Consider the following 21,340-nt stretch of genomic DNA (forward strand, 5'->3'; position numbering starts at 1 on the left):
TGGGCCCCTCACAAAAAGAAGGACATTGAGGGGCTGGAGCATGTCCAGGAAAGAGAACGGAGCTGGGGCAGGGACTGGAGCACCAGGAGCAGCTGAGGGAGCTGGGGGGGCTCAGCCTGGAGAAAAGGAGGCTCGGGGGGACCTTAGAGCCCCTTCCAGTACTTAATGGGGCTCCAAGAAAGGTGGAGGGGATCTTTGGACATGGGCCTGGCACGACAGATGATGGGGGAATGGCTTCCCACTGAAAGAGGGCAGGGTTAGGTGGGATATTAGGAAGGAATTCTTCCCTGTGAGGGTGGTGAGGCACTGGAATAGGTTACCCAGAGAAGCTGCCTGTGGCCACCCCATCCCTGGAAGTGTCCAAGGCCAGGTTGGGCATGGCTTGGAGCAACCTGGTCTAGTGGAAGGTTTCCCTAGGCATGGCAGGGGGTGGAACTGGGTGGGCTTTAAGGTCCCTTCCCACCCAAACCATTCCATGATTCCACGATTCTATGAAGACAGACATGGCTCCCTGAGTAAGAAGTTATTCTACAGGGTCTACTTTTGCCCCTCCCAGGTGTGCAGAGCTCAGCCCACTGGAGATATGTTTTTTCCCACCTGCATCACACAACACTTCAGAGCTGGAAATGCAGGAGTTGTTCTGTCCTTATAAAGCAGTAAAAAATTCACAGTAACATTAATTAATCAACTATGAGCCAGAGGAATTCGGTTTTGCTCTTGCACAGCTCCTGATGCTTAATTTGGCCTAAAACGTGTGTGATGCGCATCTTCTCCCTCCACTCCAAGTCGTCTAGAACCATTTGCTTTGTCACAGGAGCCAGGCCCTTACCTCCAGAAGCTTGTCCCCAACACGGACCCCTGCGCGAGCAGCAGGACCCTCGTCGGACACACGGGAAATAAAGATGCCCTGGAAACAAAACCACCTGTTATAGGTCGAGCCCATTCCTCAACCCTCTGGAGTGCAGAGACCCCCTCCAACCCCTCAGCTCCAGGGAGAGGGTCAGTCCCTGGCCAGTCCTGGCATGTCCCCCCCTGACGTGGGGACATGGCAGTCACATCACCCCCTTCAGGAGCTGGGAAAAGGGGACAGAAACCCACTGCAGGGCTACCCCCAGGTGACACAGGGGATAGAACTTCCCTCCAGGTGACACAGAGGACAGAGACCCTACGGCAGGGCTACCCCTAGGTGACACAGGAGAACAGGGAATGACATGTTAACCCTTTGCCAGCGGGACCAGAACACGACACAGCTGATACCACTAGGTGTGGAACAACCCTGTACTCTTTGCCCTGTGAGTCCCATGCCTCAGGACACAGGTGGGAAGGAACCTGCTGCTCCCACGGCCGCTCCAAGTCGGACCAACCAGTCCCACCAGCTTCCTGCTGTGGGGGGATCCAGGGCTGCTCCCACCTGGCCCCGACACATATGGACACCCAACCTCCAGCTACAGAGAACCAGTCCCCAAAAGCAGGTGCCTCACCAGTGACACAGCTCAGGTCTTACCTCATCGTCCCCCTTATAGGGGGTGGAGCCCTTGCCCCCCGCGATGCTGATGCCCAGCCCCCCCGTCTGCCGCACGATGGTCAGTGTCAGCTGCAAGCAGAAGGGACAGTGGTTACGGGTCAGTGCGGAGCAGGGAGCGGCCACAACACCTCCAAGAGCAAGGGACGACTTTTAAAATGATAAATAATAACCCCGAGTGGTCTGCTTGCACATTGGGTCAGCCATGGAACCTGTGCGTGAGCCGTGGCACCTCTGGGTGAGTTGTGGCACCTCTGGGTGAGCCGTGGCACCTCTGGGTGAGTTGTGGCACCTCTGGGTGAGCCGTGGCACCTCTGGGTGAGTTGTGGCACCTCTGGGTGAGCCGTGGCACCTCTGGGTGAGCTGTGGCACCTCTGGGTGAGCCGTGGCACCCGTGTCTCAGAGGCACCACTGTCACAACACATGAAACACACAAATCCCTTGCTGTGGCTGAGTCCTGACCCAACAGTCAGTTTGCCCACAGTGGACACATCGGAAGGACATTCCACCACAGAGCAAACTGGGCAGCCTTGGGCTGGGACTGGATCACAGAACCAGCTGGTTCACATCACAGCCCGGCTCTACCACAGGGCTCCCTTTAGGTGTAATTCCATGTGCCACTGGGGGATTCCAGGTCACCCCGGTGTGCAGTGACAAGGAGGGCACTTCATCCAGAATACTCTGAATGGATACTTGGCTTTGCTGTATTGATGGAAATCAACACATGACTCCAAAAACCCATCTGCTCTGTCCAGCGGGCTCCTTCCTCTGCTCTCCTCTGCCCCGCTGCTCAGGATCGCAGCTGAGCAATCCAGAAGTCTCTTCTCCTTCCTGCCTCCCACCTCTACATACCCAATTATGTGCATTGCCAATAGTTGGTCAAACTTGACCTGAAGCTGCTTCTATTCAGGACACCAGCATGAACCATTCACATTGCCATAGTCATGAGAAGGAAGACAGGGAGCACGTGGTAGGATACAGGAAAAGGAACAGGACAGACAGGACTCTCTCAGGGTCAAGGACCAAGGAGCTGGTGAGGTAAGAGACAGAAACATGCACAGACTCCTGGTGAGAATCAAATTTGCTGTCCTCCAGATGTCACCTCTCTGGAAACAAGGCCCAGGATGGAGAGCAGCTGCTGCAGAGGAGTCGAGTGTCAGTGTCAGCTTCACGTGGCCACAGTGTGGGCAGCAAAGGGAGCAGGAGACTTGCCTTCCTTAACCCCTCCCTTCCAACCCCCCCTCACCTGTACACTGGGATCTTCCTATGGAAATCCCCAATTCCAGACTCACTGCCAGTCTGTCATCTCCAGTGCAAGACCCAGAGACTGGGTGAATACTGGAAGACAAGGATTGTCAAGGTGAGACATAAATGGGGTAGTGACGAGACAGCACTGTGTGTCCTCGACAGCCCAACTCAAACCAGCTCCAGACCAGGCAAATGCTTCTTACGTGACAAAGTCTTTTAGGAACTAATGACAAAATCCACATTTTTCCTTCCAGACTCACTGGATTTTAGAAGTGCTCTAAAGACTCACATTTGTGTTTTTCAAGGAGCACTCAGAAAACACCCTCAGGTACATGGTGGGATTTTGGGATTGTCCTGTGCAGGGCCGGGAGCTGGACTTGATGACCCTGGTGGTAAGGAGATTCTGTGATTCTGTATTTAACACAAAAACTTCTACAGACGATGGAAAACCAGGTCTCCAGGCAAGAATTACAGAATAGTCTAATAGCAGGATCCTGGTATTTCCCAGGAAGACAGCTGATGGTTCTCCTTAGTGCCTGAATCCATGGGACAGGATCATGACTTCTGATGAGGACTGAGGACTGTACAATGTCACTGGTCACAGAAAGTCACTTCCAGCTGCACGGGAAGCTGACTGTGTAAACTGCCTGAAAGATAAACCACAAACTCCCTGATTTCACACATTCAGGAAACCAGACCAAAAACATGGGGAAACCTGTCAGAAAAGCCAACTGGCCCGAGGGGGAAGAACCTTCTGTCCATCTGTGTATATTGAAAAGCAAAACACCAAGCAGGAACCAGACTTGTTAAAGACACTGAGACAACAGCAGCTTCAATTGGCTTCAAGTGGATGTAAATATATTTAGGCTGGAAAGAAGATTTCAAACTCCCCAGGCAAACCAGTTTTACCATAGAACCAGTGTGGTGAGGAACCGAACTGGTGGATATTTGTCTGAACTATGCAAAGAGTAACTGATGTGAATATGAACCTGAGCAGGAAGGTCTTGGATTCAGCAGCCTGTAATGGCCCTTCACATTACAGGCCAGTCTGCTTCTTGCACTGAACCCAGAAGTTATTTGTTCTCCAAAGCTCCTCTGTCCTAAGGCTGCTTCAGACCTGCCTGGACTGCCACGATATTGGACTGACCCTGGAGCCACAAAGCAGAGCTACCCCCCAACAGGGACAGCTCAGCTCCCTCTCTGCCATCGCTCTTTCCTGGGCATTTTCCTCCTTCTGTATTTTTCCCCCAGAGCTAGGGATCCACCCACAGCCCATCCCAGATGTAACAACTGATCTGTGCTGCTCCCCACCAAAACTTGCTGCAGAAGGGACAAACCTTCATGAAGTGGGCAGCAAACCCTGAGTTCCTTGTTCCCCCAGACAGACAAGGTCCAGCCCTTCGTGGAAAAATGCTGCTGTGAGAGAAGTGGGCAAATTGCAAAAGCTGCCACGACAGCCTCGAGCCGCCATCCCTCGCTGAGCTCCCACTGGGAACCCATTCACCAAAGGCACCAAACATGATCCAGGAAGCATTTCCACCTCCTCCCCTCAGTCCTGCCTGTGTCTCTCCAGGGACACATCAAGCAAGGACTGGGGCCACCTCAAACCAGTTTGCATCCAGTTTTTAGTACAGGTGTCCTTTAACACGGAATCATGGAACGGTTTGTGTGGGAAGGGACCAAAAACCAAACCACCTAGTCCCACCCTCTGCCATGGGCAGGGATGCCTTCCACCAGACCAGGTTGCTCCAAGCCTCGCCCAACCTGCCCTCAAATGCTTCCAGAGATGGGGCAGCCCCAGCTTCTCTGTGAATGGATCCACTTGATCCTGCAAGATTTCCCACCTTTCAGGGAATAACTGTATACACCGCTCTGGAGGCACCAGAAGTGCTGCTCACCTGGACAGACTCACTTTCCAGTAGCAGTCAGGGACACCTGGGCATTGCCCAACAGACCTGAGACAGTCCAAATTCACTGCTGTGCAACTGCCTGCTGGGGATTCCTGTGACACATCCCATCCCCGAGACAAAGCTTGGAGCTGTTGTAATTCAGAGCTGCTGAAAGACCAAGTTCTTCCTCCACATGCACTCGTGGGTTCAAGGACTAGAGAAGACAGCAAGTTTCTGCCAAGCAGGGCGTCGATTTGTAACTCACTGTACACGGGGATGCACATAACTGGGGTCACTGTCGGGCCCCTTGTGACAAGAAAGACACGGAGGGGCTGGAGCGTGTCCAGGGAAGGGAACGGAGCTGGGAAGGGGCTGGAGCAGCAGGAGCAGCTGAGGGAGCTGGGGGGGCTCAGCCTGGACAAAAGGAGGCTCAGGGGGGACCTTCTGGCTCTGCAACCCCCTGACAGGAGGGGGGAGCCAAGTGGGGGCCAGGCTCTGCTCCCAGGGAACAAGGGACAGGACTAGAGGAAGTGGTCTCAAGTTGCACCTGGGGAGGTTTAGGTCTGATATCAGGAAAATTCCTTCCCAGAAAGGCCTGTCCCAGCCTGGCACAGGCTGCCCAGGGTAGTGTTGGAGTCCCCATTGCTGGAAGTGTTCAAAAAACATGGGGATGTGGCACTTGGGGACATGGTTTAGTGGTGAACATGGTGGTAGTGCTGGGTTGATGGTTGGACTTGATGATCTTAACAGTCTTTTCCAACCTTAATGATTCCATGGCTCTAAGTGTCCAATCCCTGCATTTACAGCCCCTGAAACTTTAAATGAGACTGTGACAGTGACACAGGAAACTGCAATAAACACTTTGGATTTGTGTAGGGACAGACACGTGATGATGGACACGTATCACATGAAGGTGAGGGATCCCACTGAAACAGCAGCTGAAGAATCCACTTATAGTATCATCAATAACCTTTTCAAAATTCAAAAGGACTGGACAACTTGTGCCCAAGAGTCCAAACAGCTGAATTTTACGAAAATCAGATCCCTCAAAGCCCAAATTATTTTATTCTGACAAGACTCTAGACTTGGCTGATGAAGTGAAGATTCACTAAGCAGACTTGTGTGAAACATGAAAGCTGTGATCCAAGACCTGGCACTGGCACTGCCTGATGCTGGTTCAGGTGTGTATTGCACAAGCCAGGAACCACGTAAGAGTCATCAGGGAAGAACCATTTGGGTTCTGCTGAGATGCATCAGGCCTGATCTTACTTCAAATCAGACAGAATTGAAATAGTTCTGTATGAGAGGAGGTGGGGAGAGGGGGCAGGCCCTTTTTATCTTTTTATTCCATTAACAATTTTATAGAAGATGATTATTCCATGTTTGTAACCACAAAGGAATTAGGGATATTCAATGGAATTCAACAGGATATCTAACGCAAAAAATACTTTTTAACATAAAGTTCTAGTAAATTACATAATTTATTGCCACTAAATTCTGTGGAACTGCAATGTATAAAAGGGATGGGAGAAATCAGATAACTTCATGGATGGCAGTTCCACGGTGCCTCATACATTGGCATGAACAGAAATCCTGATCCACAGATTGCCAAGAGCTGGACACCCACCAGGAAATGATCCTTGTGTCCTGCTGAGGTCTGTGCCCCCCCAAACCCCAGAGAAAGCCCTTCCTCCTCCATCACTTTACACTGACAGCACATTCAGTGAGTGTAACAGAACGTGTCACTTCACAACTGACACATCAGAGCCCCAAGGTTCAGGTTGGACATCAGAAGAACTTCTCCCTGGAAAGGGTGGCTGGCAGCAGAAGGGGCTCCCCAGGGAGGTGGAGTCACTGTCCCTGGAGTTCGAGAAATGCCTGGATGTGGCACTCAGTGCTCTGGTCTAGTGACAAAGTGGGGATTGGCCAGAGCTTGGATTCGATGGTCTTGGACGTCTTTTCCAACCCAAATGATTCTGGGATTCTGATCACCTCGGGTGCACACAGCTGGGACACAGAGGAGCAGGAGCTGGAGGCACTGACTCACCAGGAAAGATGAGAAGAGCTAAATCTGTCTGGCTTCGGTCAGTGACAGCTCATGGGGACAAGGGGACAGGCCAAAAATATCGGTGAGCAAAGGGGAGGTGGGGCATTGCTGTGTGACTGCTGAGAGATAAATTAACCTGGACAGTGGAAAAGGAGTGCAAAGGGAAGAGCTGCCCTGGCAGCGGAGTGGCCACTGGACATGGGCTGGAGGTTTCCTGGCTCTGATGTTATTCCTTTCTCCATTCCAATGGGTTTAGTTCCCAAGGGAATAGGTACTTGGAGGGCAGAGATGGTGGGCACTCAGCAGAGTCAAGCACTTCACTGTCTTCCCACTGAACACCTCCACAAGACCAGTAAAAACCAGAGAGCACCAAAAAGAGACCTTTGACAGCAGCACCGGGAGCAGACAGGACAGGGGACCTGCCACGGGCCCACTGGTGACAGAGCACCAGGAGCAGATGGGACAGGGGACCTGCCACAGCCCCACTGGTGACAGAGCACCAGGAGCAGATGGGACAGGGGACCTGCCACAGCCCCACTGGTGACAGAGCACCAGGAGCAGATGGGACAGGGGACCTGCCACACGCAGGGTTCTGCTCTGCTTCTGCACATTCCTCCCCAGGGAGACTCCAGGATAGTGACTACATTTCCCAAAGGGAGGAGGAAGAAAGGATGCCTTTTAAAAATATCAACTGTGGTGACACTCAAAGCACAAATAACACCCGAGGCAAGGTTCCTACAGACAATCTCAATATGGACCTCTATGGCCATGGTTATGCAGCTATCAGGGAGAGGAGTCGTGTTAGATACAAATATTCACATCTGTACGTGTGTCTATAGAAAGATATTTCACCTTGATATAAGAAAGAAATGTTTGCAGTGAGAACAATCCTCCTCTGGGATAAACTCCCCAAGGAGGTGCCGAGTCCTGTCCCTGGAGAGTTTCCAGATGCAATGGTCTGATACCCTCACCAAGGCAATGGTCTGATACCCTCACCAAGGCTCCTTCCCCACAAAACCTTGGGCCTTTCGAGGTCCCCTGAGCCCAGGCTGGTTTACAATTCAGGATTAGTTATTTCACTAATGAACTCCAGAACTAGGGATTTAGGAAGCTGGTACTTCCTCCCGTCACCATGGGCAACCAGCTTTGCCATGGGCACAGAGGAGGGGATCCTGCAAGAATCTGGGCTGGCCAGACTGTGGAATGCAGCAGAACAGGGTCCTTTGGAAATGAAAACACTCAACTACCTAAAGTGAAGCAAAATGAGCATTGGCCAAAGCCACTGAGCCTCAACTGTTCCAGAACTGGAAACAGGACAAAACCCTATACCCGGATTCAGCTGGAATGGGTGACACTGGGAACATGTTCTACTTCCTTTCTTTAGCATCTTATTGATTCTTTTTGTGTGGTGAAATCCTTGGAGCAGTCATTCCTTTTGCACCATTCCACTACAAAATTCCACTGGAGACTCCTCTCAGCCCAGCCACTTTAGAAAGGTTCTAAATTTTGGCCATCATTTAATATATAATTACAAGACTGCAAAGACTGGGGACTTTACAATTCTCCTCTGCTAAGGGCAGGCCACACCAGATGAGTGTGTTTGTCCAAGGAACAGTGGGATATAGGGAAAACTCTTGCACTAAACCTGGCATCATTCACTTTAAAGCACACGAGAGACATCTCTTAAGTACACCTTGTCTGGAGGCCAAACCTCCCCAAGGACCCTGAGGGGCGCAGGAACAAAGGCTAAGGCTAAAACAAAGGCACAAATAAAGGTGGATAAAGACAACTCCCATCCAGGAATGGGAACTGCCACATTTGAAATGGAGAAACAACTATGGAATTTAGTGAACTAAAGTCTGAATAAACTCTGTCATGTTGTCCATAGTCACCAAACCTGAGTTCAAGTAGATCAGGTGAAAGAAAAGGCAGCCAGAAAGGCAGGGAATGGAAACCCTTCTTACCAAAGAATACCAGAACTGGGTTCCTCTAAATCCAGCAAAAGGAAGGCTGGAAGGAGTCAGGCTGACGTCCATAAAATTACACTGAGGACAAGCAATGGGTCAGCCAGCAGGGAAGAGACTGGACAAGAAAAAATACAATGAAAACAATGAACTAACAAATGACAGTTCCAACTGAAAGTAAGTTTTCTAATTATTCCAGAAGCAAAAATCTGGAAAGGTTTGGGTTTCTCCCCAGAGGAGAAACCTGTGTGTGTGTGTGTGCACGTCTTGTAACAGGAGGAAACAATCTGTACTTCATAAAAAGTTTGACTGACTTATGAAACAGTTTGTATACAGTGTCTGATTGCCAGTGGTGGCAGAAGACTTGACCTCAAGACTTCTTCCAAATCCTCTGTGTTACGTTCATTGAGAATTCAGCCTTGCTGCTCCCAGTTGAGCACAGCCCTTTTTTGGCTAAATTGTATCTTCCAGAAATGCCAACCTATCCCAGTCAGGCCTCATTCTATCTAGTGCCTGGATCCAAGCTGGGGATTGTTTTCCACCACAAAGTCTCGGAACTGTCTGGGAGTTACCCTTCTCCTCCACTGACATGTTCTGAACACACGGCTGCAAACGGGGACCATTTTAAGGCACATAAGTGCTTCAGCCCTGGCAACTTCTACAGTGGCTATTTTAATGTCTGAATTTTGTACATAATCCTGGTTCCAGGCAGCAAAGCCCCATGTCTGTTATACTGGTCATTTGTCTAGTTCAGAAGGGATAATCAGATTCCCCGTGGAGTGTTTTGTTTGAACACGGAATTTTCTCTCTGCCAATCACTCCTCTGCTGCTTTCTGCTCCTTCTCTCTGCGAAAGCCAACAAGATTATTGTGTGACAGAGCAGAACCAGGTGACTCTGGCCCACTCTTGGAGCAGGGAAAGGAAACTCTGCAGGTAGTTCTGCATTTGTACAAGAAATCATTCCACAGGTTTGCTCCTTGGTCCTTAGGGAAGCTCTGGATCAGACAGAATTCACAGCTGAGACAGTGACTGATGATGAACAAGCAGCAATCATACAAGTCATTAACCTCTATCATTTTGAGGGGCACTTGTGTACAAACTGTGCCTTATCATGGCCAAACTTGAAACTGTACTTTCACAGGAAGAGATAACGATCCCACCTCCAAACCAGAGGGTCACAGAGCAAGGAAGGTGTCAGAACACTGTCCCAGAGAAGCTGTGACTGCCCCATCCCTGGAAGTGCTCAAGGACAGGTTGAACAGGGCTTGGAGCAACCTGGTCTAGGGGAAGGTGTCCCTGCCCATGGCAGGGGGTGGGACTGGGTGACCTTTAAAAGGTCCCTTCCAATCCAAACCATTCTATGATTCCATAGAGAACACAAAAGGCCCTTTAGCACTTCAGTAGGCAAAAACATTCCAATGGCAAGAAATTAAAAGCCAGACTAATTAAAACAGAAAATATGGCACATTTTTTCTTAGTCAATGGGAACTTTGGTCATTTTAAAAATTGGTAGAAACGTGAGTGTTGTGTCTTTTTCAAATGTCAAAAGGACTCTGCTCTATCATACTCCAGTCAAGCCAGGTGAGCAAACACAGGTGACGTGACCTCTCCTGCATTACACGAGAAGTTTACTAATCTTTTCTGGGCTTGAAATTTATGGGTCGCATTGTGGGAAAATCAAATTTGCTACAAAATAATTCCGAGCCTGACAACACCCCGATGAAGCCCATGGTCACCCTGTAAACACAAAACCAGAGCGAGGGGCAGAGCTCCACATGTGCAGCAGCACCGAGCAGCCCACGGGGAGGGACAGGATGGCTCCTGATGCATCCCAGCAATGCACAACGAGGGGCCACCCTTTCCACAGCTGAACTGCCGAGCACAGGATGCTCCAGGAGGGACAGGACTGCTCCTGACACATCCCAACTACGTGTGCCAGCCTTTCCACAGCTGAACTGCCGAGCACGGGATGCTCCAGGAGGGACAGGACTGCTCCTGACACATTCCAACACTCCACACTACGTGTGCCAGCCTTTCCACAGCTGAACTGCCGAGCATGGGATGCTCCAGGACCAGGCTGTGCTGTCACATCTGCCACTGGCAAACACTAACTGGTGCCAGGCCTGAGGCTGGCATTCCAACACAAATGGTAACATTCCCGAGCAGTTTCCACAGGATGAGACTCCTTCAAGGAGAAGATTTGACTCACTCCTGACTGTGGACCGACAGGATGTGACACCTGAGCAGTAGCAGCAAAGAAATCAACGTCCAAGAGCTCTGACCACCTTCACTCCTTCCCAGGGAGGGAACTGACAGCTCCCCCTGCCCAGGCAGCCCAGGGTGGAGGGGAAGACAAAATCCTGTCAATGTTCCCCAGACAACAGTTCAGGTCCAACCTCACACCATCAACAGCCGCTCCACATGCTGCTTTTCTCCTCCCAAAGCCTCCCTACATCCCACTACAGTCACTTCTGTGGGGCAGATGGGGATGGAGACAAAACACTGGGAACAGAGCCAGCACTGGAATCCAGATATCCACCATCAGATATCACACATTCGAACAAAATTCCTCTTCCACTGCAGCAGAACCCCACTGGCACCAACAGCTACAGGAGCTCTGGGCATCCCTGCAGCACACCAGCACCAGGCTCCCACACCCCAGTGCTGAGTGCTGGCAGAAGCTGGGCACATGTCTCCAGTTCTGCCCTGGCAAGATCAGTCTCTGGCACAGGATTATGGTTTAGGCTTAAGGAACACACAGCCTGTAGTTCCTTCTCTCTAAGAGCTGCATTAAATTATACAAGGAATGTGACAGCAGCATCATGGACTTAAACCGTGCTGCTCAAGGGCACCAGGCCCTCTGCTCTGCAGTGGCCTTGCTCAGTTTCCAGCAGCCCATTGGTTCTTCTCAAGGACATGGAATCATCCCTGAACACATGAGGCAGATGTGATTTGGAAGTGTTCAAGGCCAGGCTGGATGGAGCTTGGAGCAGCTTGGTCTAGTGAAAGATTCCCTGCTAAGCACTCCCCAAAGCTGTAGGACAATCAAGTGTCCCAAATCAACCTCCCAAAGCTGGTCTACTCTGGGGTGACTTCAGCTACCACCATCAGTCTGGGGGTTCTCCAGCATGCTGGTCCTTGGGAGCTGCACAACCACGTTCCTCTTCACAGAGAGGGAACAGATCCACACAAAGGGGGCTGTGCTGAGGGGACACCAGAGCAAATCTGGGGCCTCCAACCAGCCCCACTGAGGGATCACAGAATCATTTAGGTTGGAAAAAACTTCCAAGATCATTGAGTCCAACCTGTGACTGATCACCATCTTGTCAACTAGACCAAAGCACTGAGTGCCACATCCAGTTGTTTCACCCAACACCTCCAGGGAAGGAGTTCTAGGTCCTTCCATCAGATGCAGGTGGAGCAGGAGCCAAGGAAGAGGTGGGCAGACTGTGTCCGAGACAAGACTAAGGTTCCTAGGACACAGCACCCCAAGGAGCAGGAAAACTCTGCAAATGGAACAGGGCATCCAACAGCTGGAGAGAAGGACTGGCAGCAGTGACTCCCCAAAGGAAGGGGGAGGAGGGATCAGGAAGCACAGGCTTATGCTCAGTTTTAACCTGAGTGACAGAGATTACACAAAAGAGAAATGCAAGGAATGTTACTGTGGTTTTCAAGGACCTAGAGATGGAGAAAGATGGAGAAATCTTCAAGACCCACTAACAGGGGACCACACCTGAGCCAACTCATGTTCTGCCTGAGTGGAAAAGATTCATCATCTCCCTCCCAGAAAGCCTTATCCAAACCCAAGGAAAGTCTCCATTTTACACCTGAGGAAGCAGCAGAACCAAGTTCTTGTAGAGGCCCAGGCCAGCAGTCCCAGGTAACACACTCAGGTAACACACAGGTCTGGTGCCCCTGCACTGTCCTACGGGAGAAACCTCTGTGCGAGCCGGTGGCACCAACACAGGTTCTGCCTCTTGCCAGTGACAGCAGCACTCTGCTTCCAGCAGCTCCTTGAAAACCTGCCTGCAGAAAGCCACTGACCCCGCAGAGCAGGCACTGAAAACCTGCAGACAAACCCAAAGTTGATCACAGTCAGGGGATAAGCCAAGGCAGCCAGACACAAGACTTTAACCCTTGGCACGGACACCATCCCCGTGCCAGGGACTTTGTGGCACCTTGGTGCCACCTGCCCCTTTCTGACACCCCAAGGTGCTGCATGTGAAGCCTTGAGGGGGTTCTGGAGGTGCTGCAAGAGATACACAAATCATTGTCTCCAGTCCACCTTCCTCAGGCAGTGGCACAGTGTCATGAGTGAGATCCTCCTCCCTATCCCTAAGGGTCACACACAGCACTGGGCTGATTCCTGAGGCCTCTGCTCCTCCAGGGTTACCTACACTTCCAGAAATATCCATTTATGTAATTCACTTCTCCCTCAGCACACAGCAAATAGGAACTTCCCCCTCAGCCCCTTTGGTTTTTTACATCCACTTCACTCCTGCTCTGCAGCAGCCACTCTCACCTCAGGGATGGGAAAGGAGGAAAAGGGGAAAGCAGGGAGGAAACGATCATCATGTTTGTGATCAGCCAGGTCCAGAAGCCACTTGACCCAGAGAGATCAGAGTTCCCCCTACAACAATGGGTGAGGCTGGGAAGCAAATCAAGCAGACTGGATGATTTTTGGCAGAGAGAGAACAGTAGGAGTGGTACAGACCTCTTCCTCCTCAATGCGAGCAGGTTCAATCAGCAGATTATTGGCTTGATCAAACGACACCCCCTGTTAGGACAGGAACCAGCAAAGAGGCATGCGGATTAGTGGAGCATCGACCAAACCCGCCACCACGACCACCACCACCACCCAACACACGCACGCCACGCCGGCAGCCTGGGCACGCTGCGCGGAGCTGGGCCAGCTCCAGAGTCACTCCTGACCTCCAGAGCTGGGCCAGCTCCAGAGTCACTCCTGACCTCCACAGCTCCGGAGCTGGGCCAGCTCCAGAGTCACTCCTGACCTCCACAGCTCCAGAGCTGACCCCACTCAGAGTCACTCCTGACCTCCACAGCTCTGGAGCTGGGCCAGTTCCAGAGTCACTCCTGACCTCCAAAGCTCTGGAGCTGAGCCCACTCACAGAGTCACTCCTGACCTCCACAGCTCCAGAGTTGGGCCAGCTCCAGAGTCACTCCTGACCTCCACAGCTCCAGAGCTGAGCCCACTCACAGAGTCACTCCTGACCTCCACAGCTCCAGAGTCACTCCTGACCTCCACAGCTCCAGAGCTGAGCCCACTCACAGAGTCACTCCTGACCTCCACAGCACCTGAGCAGCCCCCACTCCTGCCCACCACCTCAGCGGTGCCGGGGCTGTTCCTGGGCTCCCAGCATGCTGACTGCCAGCATGTTCGTGCCCAGGGGCACCCCCTAAGGCCAGGTTCTGTCTGTGCTGGCACCCCAAGGCCATGACCCCTGAGCTGACCACCATCAGCTGACCTCACCCTGCCTCTGTACCAGGTTATTCCAGGGAGGAGGAAGAGTTAAACACAGGAGAAAGCACCAAGGAGCCTGTGGTGCCACCAGCTGCTGCACAGCAAAAAGCAATCCCAAACCCAACTGCACCGGTGCCTTTCTCTGGTGAAACAGTGCATCCTGTCAGACACCCAGGATCCTGCTCCCAAGTGCAGGAAACCTTAGGATTTCTTCTGAAAACCAATTGTCTTGGCAACAAAACCCTCTGGTTTAAGGATTCAGCCTCCTGCACAGCCTGTCCTGCCTCCTTCAATGCACATATCACCTCCTACCTGAGCCTCCCCTGCACAGGGATGCTGCTCCCCACTCTTGGAATGCAGCTCAGGTGGCAGCTAATAAATGCCTTCATGGACCAGGCATCCAACCCAGCCCCACAGAAAGGAAACTGATTCCCAGGCAGAAGGCTTAGCCCATAACCAAGGTAATTTCTGACAGATACACCACACCTGGACAGGCCTCGTGGGCTCTGCCAGAGTTTCAGTGCCTCCTCAGCTCCAAGTCCCTGGCTAAAAAACCTTTCTGGGTTTTCCAAGCACAGCAGATCTTGGATGAAGGGACTCAGGACAGCTTCATACATTCCTACAAGCAGCAGCAACTCCTTTTCCTTCTGAGGAACTTCACCAACAACAGGGAGACTGTATGTCTCATCCCTAGGGAGCACAGGATGAGCTGCATCAGCTCAGGCAGAGCAGGGCAAACACCCACGGAGGAAAAGGCTCCAAAGCAAAGCGAGGGCAAGGACTTTCCCCTGGGCAATCTGAGCTCCACTGGGGGTGGGAATGATCCTGGCAGTCTGGAGCATGTGCAGTTACAGCAGGAACAGGTTTTACTCCAGCAGCTTCTATGTCTGGAGACCCACATCCCACCTGTGAGATTTGCTGGTGTCAGACTGAGATGGAGACCCAGTCATATCCTAATCCCTGCCTGCCAAATACACCTCACACCAGCTTCGGGGAGAACTGCTCCAGCCTCATGCAGTGTCCCTCATCCGTGTACTCCTATTCCATTGTGACGAACTTCCTCAAGCAGGAACCTCTGTGTGTCCCTAACGGCTGAGCAGAGCCAAGGACCTCGTATCTCATCAGCCCCAGTATGACCAATAAGGCCCCATGACAAAGCTCCAGAGCACAAGCTCCCCTAAATCCCAACACAGCATCCATCAGGCTCCATTTAGGTGGAAGCACAGGGAAGGGCATGCTCTGGGCTCCCCTTGCACACTTTGGAAGCACTGTGGCAGCAAGCCAAGTGTCAGTGGCCCAAACATCAGTCTGAGATTGGATCCACCCAGAGATAAAGCTCATCCTGCTGTGAACGAGGGGCAACAACCAGCAAGCGAGGAGGTGGCTGGAAGGAACAGCAGAACCCATCAGCGATGGGACAGAGAACTGTTCCTGCAGCACAGGGAACATCACACAGAACAGGGAGGGTGCAAGGACCTGATACAGTGAAGGAGTCAGAAACAGCAACATGGCACAGCTCTTGGACAACCCTATGAGCCCCAGAACGAGCTTCAGCTCTCCCACCCCCAGCACATCCCCAAGTGCTGGAGCCTCTTGCCAGTGGTTTCTTCGGGGCAACATCAGCCTGCCTGGCAGGTCAAAGGAGGAGAGGGCAGGTGTGCACCCCTCTGACCTTCCCCCTCCCCACAAGACCTTACCTTCACGGACGGCTGAGCAGACAAAGCTCCATTCTTCCTGTCATCCTCATCCCATGCTTCCTCCTGTTCCTCGGGCTCTGTGTTGTTATTGCAGCCTCCCAACTCCTCTTCCTCTTTAGGGACCCCGTCGCTGTTCAGCCCCTGCAGAAGTGCCACCACTGCCTCTGGCTTGGGCAGTTTAGTGATCTTGAAGTGTTTCTTATAATGGGGCGTGTCCTTGCGGATAAGCCTCTGCTTCTCCACTGGGAATGGTCGCTCTTCATCTTCATCCTCATCCTCACTCCGTATCAGTGTGTCCTCAGCAAAGTGTACAGTGGGCTGCGATGGCAAAGCCCCAGACAGGCCGTGAGCCTCAGGTAACTGATGTGTGGCAGTGCAGAACCTGCTGTCCACGTGTCCCCCCTCCCAGACTGGGCAGAGCCACTTTCACTGCTCGTGTGCTCAGGGACATGCAGGAAAGGTGTTACTATTGCACCATCCTTGCCTTTTTCCATATCAACTCCTTCCCCCAGACATGCTTCTGTCAGCTCCAGGGATGAAGGACACTCAAACCTGTCACTGTCACTCCCATTTTCCCATATCCCCTGTCAGGCTCCCACACTGTCCAGCCCAGTCTCCCAAGGATCCAACTCCCACAGGCTGCCTCAGTCTCAGCTTAGGCTGCCCAGTCTCAGCTTGTGCTGCCTTCCATGGCCTGGATCTGCCTCCAGTGATGCCCATATCCCATACCCATTTACCTGTACGTCCATTTCCCACTTCCTCTGAAAATTCCACGTCCTTCCACTTTTCCTCATGACCCTGCTGCAGTTCCCAGGCTCCTACCTCATTGTATTCCACTTCCACATCTTCCTCCTCCTGGCCAGCAGCTTCCTTATGCTCCTCTTCTGCTCTGGGCTTTGCCTCCTTCTCCAGCTCCCGCACGTTGGGCACCTGCCCATTGGGCCAGCCCCGGTCCCCCTCCTCTGCCCTGCAGTCTGCAGAGGCAGTGCTGGTGGACACGTGGGAGTCCTCACTGCGGTTCGACGTGGCACTCAGCCTCTTCTCCTGAGAGAAGAGTTGGGATGGTCAGGATGGAACCCAGAGCAGCAAAGGGAGCCGTGCAGTGTGACTGGTGTGAGGTGGGAATGCTCCAGCACCAACAGAACCAGCTTTTCCTCAGGCTGCCCAAGGCTTCCCCTACTGAGCCTCCTCCCTTACACCTGGGTCCACCTCATTCCACCTCCTGTGTAGGCATTTATTCTCAGTATCCCACCGGGGCAGCAAGGTGCCTTCTCCATGTGCTCCATTCCCATCATTCCTTACTGGGAATATCAGAGCCTTCTCTTTCCCTCCCTGTGCTATAACAGAAGTGCCACCTTCACACATAGTTCCCCTTACCATTCCCATCTATTCCTCTATCTAAGTGGCCTGTCCTGACACCACAAGGCAGATTCCCAACCCTTGGAATCCAGACAATCTATTTTCAGTCCCTCCCAATCTTTCCCCAAAGTCAGTCCTTTCTGACTCTCCATTCCCCAGATTCTCTACATGTTCCTAGTGGAAGGTGCCCCCCATGGCAAGGGGCAGAACTGGATGGTCTGTAAGGTCCCTTCCAACCCAAACCATTCCATGATTCCATGTTTTCTATGGTTATCCATCGCCCAGTGACCAGCACTCACTTCTGAGTTAGGAGAGTTGAGGTCGGCATCGGCCTTCGCGGCGTTCACCTCGTTACGCCGAACTTCGATCACCTTCTTCATCACCTTCAGCTCGCTGGGGTGAGGGGTGGCTCGGCGTTGCAGGCCCTGCCGAAGGGAAACCCTCAGGAAAGGGATTCCAGCCTGGGCAGCGCGTGCCAGGCCTCAGGAATGAACCCCTGCAGGTAACTAACACCTTTATCAGAGAGCCAGAGCCTCAGCCAGACACGACCAACGTGTCCCACTGCAGGATCTGCTCCAGGCCTCACACAGCCTGTGGCTGGGAAGGATGGGGAAAGAACGGAGGCAGGGAACACTCAGTTGCCTCTGGACATCATCCTGCTCTCCATCTGACAGAGGGACTGGGAGGAACGATGGAGACAGGAAGTTTTAAATGGTGCTTCAGGCTTAGTAAATGCAAAATCATTGACACTGAAACCCCTCCAGAACACAGGTAGGAAATCTTCTTGGGATATCTTCCTAATCCCTCTGGAGTCTGCCAAGCCCGAAAGCACCAGAATTGGTGCTGCTTAGCAAGTTCCATCCCAAGCAAGAGTCAAGAAAACCAGCACTCTAAAATTAATAAAAATGTTAAAAACAATCAAAAAAACCCCAAACTTCCCAATGCCAGTGGTACACACATGCTGCCAGGACAGCTGCAAACACCACTCATCAGGATTCAGATTTCAAAAATGGCTTTCCACAAGATAAAAAGGAAAAAAAAATCCTGCAGGAGACTGAAACCCCCGGAGCACTTGCTGAAAACAAACTTTTATCCTGTCCTTTGCATCTGCACTGAAAGCACAACGATCTCCTGCAGGTTTTGAGGCTGCCTACAGTATTTAGTACTTTACTAACAGGATTCCCACAGCATAGACTGCATTGGCTCTGTGCTTGGAGGGAGAGGGATGGCCCGGGTTTGGTTGGGCAGCTCTGACAGGGGTCAGTTAAACCCTGCCCTGACAGTGCTCTACTGGGATTTCTGGACATCCCCAGTGCTCCCTGGGTACTTCAGTGTTACAGCTCCACTCCCGTGGATGGGACAGCCTCACAACGAGATCCTGCACCACGGCTCCCAAGGAATTCATTCCCTTTCACTCCTGCTTGGCTCCTCAGGGCACCAAATGCCCTTTGGGCTGTGAAAATCTCACACATGCCCGCAGCAGTGTCACAGGGTGAAATATGGACACCACAGTGGCTCCCCATAGTCAGAAAGCTTAGCTTGTGCCTGTGTTTCCACAGGGAGCCAACAAGCCTCCAGGACCTTCTTACCCGTCTCTCAGCTCCAGACTCCTCCTCATCATCTCCTTTGGGTTCGTCCAGGAACTGGATGACACTGACTCTGTTTAAGTTGGTGTCTGTCCAGCTTTCATCCACACTGTTCTGCAGAAGGTTCTCTGGGGAGAGAGGGAACACAGTGGGAGCTCCTTTCAGAAGGGGCAGGGTTCCAGGCTTGGATGGAAGTCAGTGCTCATCCCATTAGGGCACTTCTGCCGTATCTGCCCATGGCATCAGAGGCCTTGAGGACAAAGGCTGTGGCCTCCAGCTCCTGTCTGTCACCTTCTGTACATCTCTACAGAAGGACCTGACGGTCTAGCTCTAGTGCTCCTTACTCAAGGAGTAAGGAGAAATGTAGGATTAAGGCAGGAATCCGTAGTATTGACACAATATCATGGTGATAGGACAATAGATAATGAACTGCTCAGTCAGTAGATCAAAGGAGAACACTCAGAGACAAGGCTGCAGCTTCCTTATCACCTGGCAGAGAAGCAATTCCTCAGTTTTAACAATCTCTGCCTGGGAAAAGTGTCCCAGCTGTTCAGGAGCCTGGATCTGCTACAGGAATCACAGTGAGGGACAGTCCAACCCAGCAGGGAGGAAGGTTCAAGGCCTCAGCCCCCTCTGGAGCACATGGCTCTGCAGCCAGTGCTTGTGACACAGATTCTTACCCAGGCTGGGAGAGGGCTGCTGAGGGAGAAGGTAGCAAGTGAGAACCTTTTCTCCTGTCTTTTCATCATCCTCAGTTTGGAATTTCAGCATGGGCTGGGACTGGTTTTCTGCCAGCCACAGGGCTTTCAGGTTAAGATTTGTCAAAGCAAAGGGCAGGTTCTGCAGCCTGCAAAAGAGAAGAACAACTGCTTGTTAAACTCACCTGATCAGGGAAGAACTCACCTCAGCTCCAGGCTGCCCCATCTGAACAGAGAGACAGAGCCAAGCTGCTATGGATCCCTCACTCCTGCACCACTGGAGCAGCTGATCTGTGCTGCCTATGGCTGTGGACTGGGCTCCAGTAACCCACCCTCACCAGCCTTTAGCCAAGGACAACTCCCACCAGAAGTGTGAAATGAGGGGTTTGGAGGCAGAAAAACAATCCTTTCACATCCAGTGTACAGAGCGTTCTACAGCACCTCTGGTCAGCTTCCAACTGCTCCCAAAAATACCAGCCCCAGCAAACAGAACTGCAGCCTAAACCTGCAGAACTCAGAACAGCTCCCGGGTACCTGCACACCATGAACGAGGCTTTGGCACCGATCACCTGGGGACTGATGACAGACACAGACCACAAAATCTGCAGGAAGGAAGTCAGTCACCAGGAATTTCCCCTGATCTTTATTTCACACGTGGCAAAATGCCCTCACACTTCTGTGTTATCTCCACCCTGTGCTCAGGTGACACAGAGAAGGGCTTCCCAGGCAAAGGTTGATCCACTAGCAGCCAACCTGGGCTTCTCCACACTGCAGATCCCAGGATCCACATGTATCCAGCACCTCCCTCACAGCAGCCTGCCCAGGAACACCCCTGCTAGCCCATGCACATTCCTGCTGCTCACCTGTTCCCAGCCACATCCAGGACGTGGAGCTCGGTGGTGTTGGCCAGCTCAGGGGGCAGCAGTGCCAGGCGGTTGTCCCGCAGGGACAGCACGTTGAGGTTGGCACAGCCCCCGATCTCCGCCGGCAGCGCCGTCAGACGGTTCCGGTCCACGTTCAGGTTCGTCAGCTTGGCCAGTTTGCCCAGAGACTTGGGCAAGGCCTGGGAAGGAGCCAAGTCAGTGGTTGCAAGAGGAAAGAGCAGCAGAATTGAGGTAAAAGGCACAAAGCCCTCTGGGGAAGGCTAAAAGGCACAGTTTGGGAACAAGCTGTCTCCTGTCCCAGCAGACTCATTTGGGATAACAGTCTTCAGGACAACTTAGGGACTGCTTTTCCCTTGGGCTTACAGACTGATCCATGCCAACTCTTCCCCCCAGCACACCACACTCAGACCACCACTGGTCAAGACCTTCCTCCTGTTCATCTGCCCATTCCCAATCCTTGTGTTTTACCAGTCAAATCACGGGCAGTTTGCAGCAGGGCCATTGTCAATCAAACTATCCCATGACCCCCTTACCAGTGCAGCCTGGATGGGCTTTGGGACTGGAAATCCCAGCACCCCAGCCATCCCAAAGAATTTTTCAGAGGAAAGAAAAAAAAAATCAGTGAGAGAAAGCAGCTTCCACCAGGGTCTTCCCAAGACCTTGTGAGCTCAGTGAAACTCTGCATGGAAGCAGCTGGAGCACACTCAGGAATCCAGCTCGGAGGGCAGAAGAAGGGAAGGGATCCCTGGCAGGTGGCTACACTGAACAGCACAGGAGGGGCAGGTGGTTGCCCTGCACTCACCGTCAGCATGTTCTCGGTCAAGATGAGCTCTGACAGATTTTCACAGTCCCCAATTGACTCTGTCACGTCTGTCAGCCGGTTCTGGTCCACCTTGAGGATGGAGAGCTGCTTCAGCTGACCTGGCCAGGGCAACAAGTTAGGTGTGAGCTGTGCCAGGGGGAA

At 52.2% G+C, this 21,340-nt stretch overlaps 1 protein-coding gene across 1 annotated transcript in view; it reads right to left on the minus strand.

Moving 5' to 3' along the window:
* Positions 1 to 21,340, minus strand: part of SCRIB (scribbled planar cell polarity protein) — a 96,661-nt gene that overhangs the window by 50,473 nt on the left and 24,848 nt on the right. The window contains exons 9-18 of the mRNA XM_017838544.1: positions 21,179 to 21,297; positions 20,356 to 20,555; positions 19,475 to 19,641; positions 18,798 to 18,922; positions 17,508 to 17,633; positions 16,672 to 16,893; positions 15,850 to 16,167; positions 13,385 to 13,447; positions 1,505 to 1,594; positions 830 to 907 (exon numbers count right to left, since the gene is read on the minus strand). Coding sequence (XP_017694033.1) covers positions 830 to 907; positions 1,505 to 1,594; positions 13,385 to 13,447; positions 15,850 to 16,167; positions 16,672 to 16,893; positions 17,508 to 17,633; positions 18,798 to 18,922; positions 19,475 to 19,641; positions 20,356 to 20,555; positions 21,179 to 21,297 — 1,508 coding nt within the window. The remainder of the gene's footprint in view (positions 1 to 829; positions 908 to 1,504; positions 1,595 to 13,384; positions 13,448 to 15,849; positions 16,168 to 16,671; positions 16,894 to 17,507; positions 17,634 to 18,797; positions 18,923 to 19,474; positions 19,642 to 20,355; positions 20,556 to 21,178; positions 21,298 to 21,340) is intronic.

The sequence above is a fragment of the Lepidothrix coronata genome, unplaced genomic scaffold (genome assembly GCF_001604755.1).
Source record: "Lepidothrix coronata isolate B3197 unplaced genomic scaffold, Lepidothrix_coronata-1.0 Scaffold345, whole genome shotgun sequence".
In the NCBI taxonomy this organism is placed as follows: domain Eukaryota; kingdom Metazoa; phylum Chordata; class Aves; order Passeriformes; family Pipridae; genus Lepidothrix; species Lepidothrix coronata.